The 6,798-nt window shown below is 43.1% G+C and overlaps 1 protein-coding gene across 1 annotated transcript in view; it reads left to right on the top strand.

Annotated features, from left to right (window-relative positions):
* Positions 1–1,260: 1,260 nt before the first annotated feature.
* Positions 1,261–6,798, top strand: part of CCDC150 (coiled-coil domain containing 150) — a 91,527-nt gene continuing 85,989 nt past the window's right edge. Inside the window, exon 1 of the mRNA XM_010602641.3 lies at positions 1,261–2,694. Coding sequence (XP_010600943.3) covers positions 2,320–2,694 — 375 coding nt within the window. The 5' untranslated portion in view covers positions 1,261–2,319. The remainder of the gene's footprint in view (positions 2,695–6,798) is intronic.

The following is a 6,798-nucleotide window of genomic DNA, read 5'->3' as shown; positions in this document are numbered from 1 at the left end:
TCCTTTGATCCAGGTGGGCTGAGACCAACTGATGCATCTTAGATGACTGCTTGCTAGCGGAGAATAAACTTCTCTTTGTTAAAGCCATCCACTTGTGGTATTTCTGTTACAGCAGCACTAGATGACTCAGACAAATACCATAATAACAGCTGTTGCTTGCCAGATGTCCTGATAGATGCTAAAATTAGTCCATGTAAGTTTTTTTTACTGTTAAAAATATACACAGCAAAACACCCAAATTCAACAATTTCAACATGTACAATTCAGTGACACTGATTACATTCTTCAAGTTTTGCAACAATTCTCACCCTCCTTTTCCAAATTGTTCCTCCCCCATTAACATAAACCCACTGCCTCCTCAGTTTCCTATCTGACTTCTCAAGTTGGTATTGTCAATTTGAGCCCATATACAGCGTTCTTTAAAAGAGCACTATGCTCAAGGCAGACATTCTTTACTAATTAAGCTAAGCCACTGTATGCCTGGAGCCCCAGTGGAGCAGTGGTTAAAGTGCTTGACTGCTAACCATAAAGTTAAATGATTCAAACCCACCAGCTGCTCTGTCTGCTTCCATAAAGATTTACAGCCTTGGAAACCCTATAGGGCAGCTCTCCTCATCCTATAGGGTCACTATGAGTCAGAATCAACTCACTGGCAATGGTTCTTTTTAATTATTATTGTTTGGCTTCAAGAAGATTCAGGGGATATTTCTGGTTTAAGGTTTAGAGATTATCTCAGGGTAACAGTTCCAGGGGTAGATGTGTAAATTTAAGGAGAAATATTTGCATAGCCTCAAAGTATTTCCCCCCAAATATTCATTAGTTACAAAGAGAAAGATATTAAGACTGTAGTGAAAAACCTAGAGAACACCACCTTAAGCAAGGGACCAACGTTAACATCATCAGTAATAAGACATACAAACATCACGTTCTCCCTGATATGATGTGCCAAGAAGGGTACAACATTACTTCTGTGATATTCTTCCCAATAATGCATAACCTCGATCTAATATGAGGAAGCATGAAAAGCCCCAATTGAAGCATGGGGATTATCTGTGGACTGTCTATACTTATCTCTCCTTTATAGTTCCACAGATAAGTGAGATGCCATTGCAATAGAAAGAACGTATATACTTAGAGAATAGTTGGCTCTTTGGATTGATGCTCTAAAATACATTTCCAGTTTTCATATTAAAACCTTTCTTTGGTCCTTTCACCTCAATATTGTATGCTGTCCTCATTTCTCTTTCACTGGATCGGCTAACAGTTTTACAACTGTGGTTTGATGGGCATTTCTCTCCAGCACACGAAGTGGAGGTTTGTCTATTGGAGAACCCGAAATAGTCAGATCAATTCAGTCGGCCACTTGCTAAGTAAACGGGGGCTCATCTCGGATCTGACTGCATTTGTTAAATGGCTGAAGTGACTGTCGGCTGCTCCCCCAGGGAGAGGAGAGAAACGTGTTCCGCGCCTTGGCAGCGGTAACAGGTGTTCTGTTCCGCTAAAGAGAAGCAAAGTCCTGTTGCCTTTTCACTGTAGACTTTTTTTTTTTTTGGTTAAGTGTGATTACATATCTTAAAGAAAAACTACTAAAAGCGGCTGAAATTTTATATTTTCAATGATCTTTCTTGTTTCTTAGCGAAAGTCAGATTCAGACATCGCTATGAGTAGGAAACAAAGAAACCCCGGTAGCTAGTGGTTCAGGCCGGCAGTTCAAATTCAGCAGGCGCTCCTTGGAAACTCTACGGGGCAGTTCTACTCTGGTTTACAGGGTCGCTATGAGTCGGAATCTTACTAGGCGGCAACGGGTTTCGGTTTACGAGTAGAAATCCACTCGATGGCAACGGATTTTTTTATTCACAAGGGCCCTGGTAGCGCAGTGGTTATGCTTTTGGCTACTAACCAAATAGTCAACAGTTCGAATCCACCAGTCGCTCCCTGGAAACCCTATGGGGCAGCCCTACTCTATCCTACAGGGTCGCTATGAGTCGGATTCCACTCGACCGCAACGGGTGTGGTTTGGTATTCACTCACCTGTCGACAAGGCAAGAAGTAATTTATGCTGAAGAGCCAAAAGACAAGAAAGCAGATTCCATGTGTTTTACTCTACTTCTGGACCTCAGGGACGAGGAGGAAGGGGGGCTTGTCTTTTCATTCAACAAGAATGTCTAAGCTGTTTTTTTTTCTTTTTTACCATTTTTCTTAAAGCTCATTAGCAAAAAGCTGTTACTTTCCTGTTGTTCAGAAGTTACTTTATACTTTAGCCCTTCTACAATTAAAAACTTAAAAAGCAAATCCTCAGACTCTCGCCTGCTGCAGAGTATGTGTTCGTCAAAATCACACAAAAACCACTCGTTCACCAAGATGAGATCCGTAACTCTACAAGAGAGCACAACTCCTCAAGAGGTGAGTGAGTGGAAACTACCTATCCCGGCGTGCCCCGCTCGCGAGCACAATGGAGTCCTGTCGTCATCCGGGTCACGGGGCTGCGCGTTCCCAGTGCGCCGCAGGATTCCGGCCTGGGTCCCGCCCCGGGCAGTGGACCCTCCTGGGACAGGAAAACTGCAATTCCCAGCATGCCCTTCCACGGATGCGCCTGCGTACAAGAGCTACGGCGACGAGGACCGGGTTGTTTTAAAGCGCGGTCTTAATTCCATGGAAACCGGCTCCGCCACAGGCGGACAGATGGACTGTGGGGTGAGGCTGCGGGGCTGAGGCGGGTGGGCCCGGGTCCGAGGAGTGGGATCTGGTGCGGAGAGTTCACCATCGCATTCCCTCGTTGGCAGTGTCCAATCTGGCCCGCTGGGACCTAGGATCCTGATTTGTGGCGGTACTGCACCGAGTGCCGGTGGAAGCCACTTAGGAAGGCAGTTTGCATTGACCTGGCTTCAGCTGAGGGAGGGAAGATAGCCACCATGGCCTCCAGATTAGCTCCAAAACCAAACCAAACCTGTTGCAGTCCAGTCGATTCTTACTGATAGCGACCCTATAGAACAGAGTAGAACTGCCCGATAGGATTTCCAAGGAGCAGCTGGTGGATTCGAACTGCCGACCTTTTGCTTAGCAGCGTAGCTCTTAACAACTGCCCCACCAGGGCTCCACCAGTACCACATTTATCTGTATTCTAGGTTGGAGGTTATAGGTTCCCGGGAAGGTCATTTCGATGTTAATGTTGCTAGATTCTGGCCACCAATTATTCTCCCTGACCTACTTACTAGAATGTAGGTGTCAGGAACTTGGACATTCAATGATTGCTGTTTTCTCAGTACCTGGCACTTGGTATGTTGTGGTTAGGTGCCACCAAGTCGATTCCGACTCATAGCGACCCTCTGTACAACTGAATGAAATACCGCACAGTCCTGCGTCATCCACACTTGGCAAATTTTTATTGAGTTATCTCCCTGTTCTTTTTTTTCTTTCATGCATTTAACCTTTATTTGCTGCCCACCATGTCCCAGGTACTTTGCTAGGCCCTGGAAATGGAAAAAGGATTAAGAAACTGACCCTACTGTGGAGAAGCTTACAATTAGTCTGTATTGAACACCCACACACTCCTCATGACCCTGAATTGTTAATCTTGAAGCATTCACGACCAAATCTCATGACTTTACAAGCTGTGCATATACTGACAAGTTCAAAATTTTTATGTCCAGTTCATACCGCTCCGCGGAACTTCAAATCCACAAACTCAGTCATCCGTTGGACATCCTTCCTATTCTAAACTTAACATTTCTAAAACAACTCTTGCTTTCCCCCCTAAAAAAAACTGGTTCTTCCTGACAGGCTTCCATTGTATCAGTGATAACACCATCCTTGCAATTGTTCAAGCCAAAAATGTTGCAGTAAGATAAGTTGCTTCCTTTCTTTCATATCTCATATGTGATCTACCAACAAATCCTATCTTTAGGTTATGTCTGGACTCTGACCACTTCTTACCACATCCACTGCTGTCACCCTGGAGCTAGCCAAGAGCATCTCCTCCCTGTATTATAAAAGCAGCTTCTTAACTGATCTTTGTACTTCTGCCCTTGCCCTTCTACCATCTGGAGTTAGAGCCAGAATGATCCTGTTAAAACCTAAATTAGATCACAGCACTCTTCAGCTCTAAAGCCTCTAATGGCTCTTTAAGTCACTGAGCCAAACCCTTGCAATGGCCTCCAAGGTCCTACATGATCTAATCCCTTTATTATCCTTTGACCTTGACTCCTACAATTCTCTCCTCACTTGTTCCTTTCCAGGCAAATGACTTCTTTACTGTTCATGGACCCATCCAGTGTTCTTCTTAATAGGGCCTTTTCACTTGCTGTTTACTCTTTCTGGACCTCTCTGCCCCCAGATAGCCATATGGCTTGCTTCTGCACAAGTATTTGCTGAAATAGCATTTCAGTGAGGCTTTCTCTGACCACCCTGTTTAAAATGAAAACCTGCACCACAGCCACCATTCCCATGCTCTTTACAATTTTATTTCTCTTTGCACTTATAGCCAATGAGCAAACTATGTATTTTACTTAATATCTATCTTCCTCAACTGGAATGTAAGCTCCATGAGGGCAAGGAATTTTGCCTGTTTTATTCACTGCTGTTTTTCCCAGTGCCTAAAATAGTATCTAGCACATAGTGGGCGTTCAGGAAATAGTTGTTGGATGAATGAGTAAATGAATGAAGTCAGTGTTAAAACCAGAAAACCAAACTCAAGTCAATTCTGACTCATAGCGACCCTACAGGACAGAATAGAACTGCCCCTTAGGGTTTACAAGAAGCATCTGGTAGATTCGAACTGCTGACCTTTTGGTTAGCAGCTGTAGCTCTTAACCACTGTACCAATAGGGCTCCATACTGACCAAATTTGTTTTTTACAGTGATGGTGATAACAACGTTGAACTCCTTGCTTGTTATTTTTGAACCAACAGCATATGATTGTAGCTATTCCTAGGTATAAAATGTAGTCTGTCCACAGAAACATATGTTCCCTTTTTCACAGTCACCTGGCTTTTAATATATGTTACTTATGACATTGGTCTTATTCATGCCATGCTTTTAGGGAGGTAACTTGCCTCGGAGCTCCTTGGACATATTCCCCCTAAACATAGAAATGGAACTGTATTAGTTTAATAGTGATATGCCACAGAAAGTAGTTGTGAAGAAATTTTTTTTTAATTCAAGTTTACATCTTAGTAATTTTATTATTGTTATTATCAGGTATCAGGACTTAAGTTCAAGGCTGCATTGAATGATATTTGTTCCTTTTCAAAAACAGGGACAAATATGTTTAAGTTGTAGTCTCTTTCTGGAATAATGCAGTTAGAAGTAGATTCTTTTCTTGTAAGACTGCAGTTCTTAGTGTAGAAGCTTTAGATCTGTGGCTTATGAGACTCTACCAAGTGGCCTGTGGATCATGTGGGAGATGGCATTTCTGTGACCCCTGCTTTAGTCCTTCCAGATGGGGGAAGTCAGGCAGGCGGTATAACTACAGTGAAAATGAGAATTTCTGTCTGACTCTAAGTCCCAACTCAGCGGATTCACAGGAACCCCAAGTCCTCATCTCACTCTTCCTTTAACTCTTTTTGATAGGAATTAGTTTTCTTAGAATTTTTTTTGTTGATACTGTATATTTTCATTAATGGATGGCCTGCTGAATCAAGGAGCATTTCTAAAATTTTATTAAGAAATATGGATTTTGATACATCTTATGTGAGGCAAATATGTCCCCCTGGACTCTGGGGATAGGATTATGTGGGACACATATGTCCCTCTGGACTCTACATCACTTTCTAGCTCCCTTGACAGGTACGTACAATGTATGAGACCTAAAAATGAGGTATTCACACAAACATGGAATCATTGTGAGAAATGCAACTTCAAAATAACACATAGGATCCTGGAAATACAAGACTTATCTCACTGTACAAAAGCTAAAAGAGATAAAAGTTTCACACAATCACACCTTCAAGATGCAACACCTTATAATACCCTGTAAAAACAGTAATTTGTGGTACACTCCTGTTTCTTCCATTTCAAACATTTATGTAGGTCCCTCCCTGGCAGCAGCATGCACTAAAAATGAGAAAGCAACTTCCCAAGAAACCTGAGAGGCAGAAAATGTAGCTGGATGAATATATATACCATTACTCATTTCACATACAGTCCCTGGGTGATGCAAATAGTTAACCACTTGACTACGAGCTGAAGGGTTGGTAGTTCACACTCACCCAGAGGTGCCTCAGAAGACATGCCTGATGACCTGCTTCCAAAAGATCACAGCCTTGAAAACCCTATGGAGCACAGTTCTACTCTGCGCCCATGGGGTCACCATGAATTGGAACTGACTCGACGGAAGCTAAAAACACCACCAGGTACCACAAGGACTTTTCCTGGTGGTCATGAAGGTGGTCCTGCTCTTGCTACTCACCTACCCTGTGGCCTGAATGGCATCACTGCCACGTCCCTAGCTTCCAGGGGCTCTCCTTACTTTGACAATGCCACCCACCATAAGGAGGAGCAGGAGGGAGGGTTTTCACCCAATCCTGAGACCCACTTTTAATAAATCCTCAAAGAGTAGAATGGCTTCTTTAGTTTTTGAGTCAGCTGAACATGTTCCTCACCGACTGAGAGGATATTTAAGGGAAAACACCATGTAACTCACTCAAAAACTTCATCCTCTGCCCAGCATCAATCAGTGTGCCAGGCACCTTCATCTCCCATATGTTAAAGTGAAATTTCTGCTTACCAGAGCAAACCTCCACTTCCTCAGGGACTGCGAGCAAAATTGTTCCATCTTTTTGTGTGAGAGTGTTTATTTTT

The sequence above is a fragment of the Loxodonta africana genome, chromosome 6 (genome assembly GCF_030014295.1).
Source record: "Loxodonta africana isolate mLoxAfr1 chromosome 6, mLoxAfr1.hap2, whole genome shotgun sequence".
NCBI lineage: Eukaryota > Metazoa > Chordata > Mammalia > Proboscidea > Elephantidae > Loxodonta > Loxodonta africana.
Note: the sequence above shows the minus strand (reverse complement) of the source record. Positions and strands in the feature narration are given on the sequence as shown.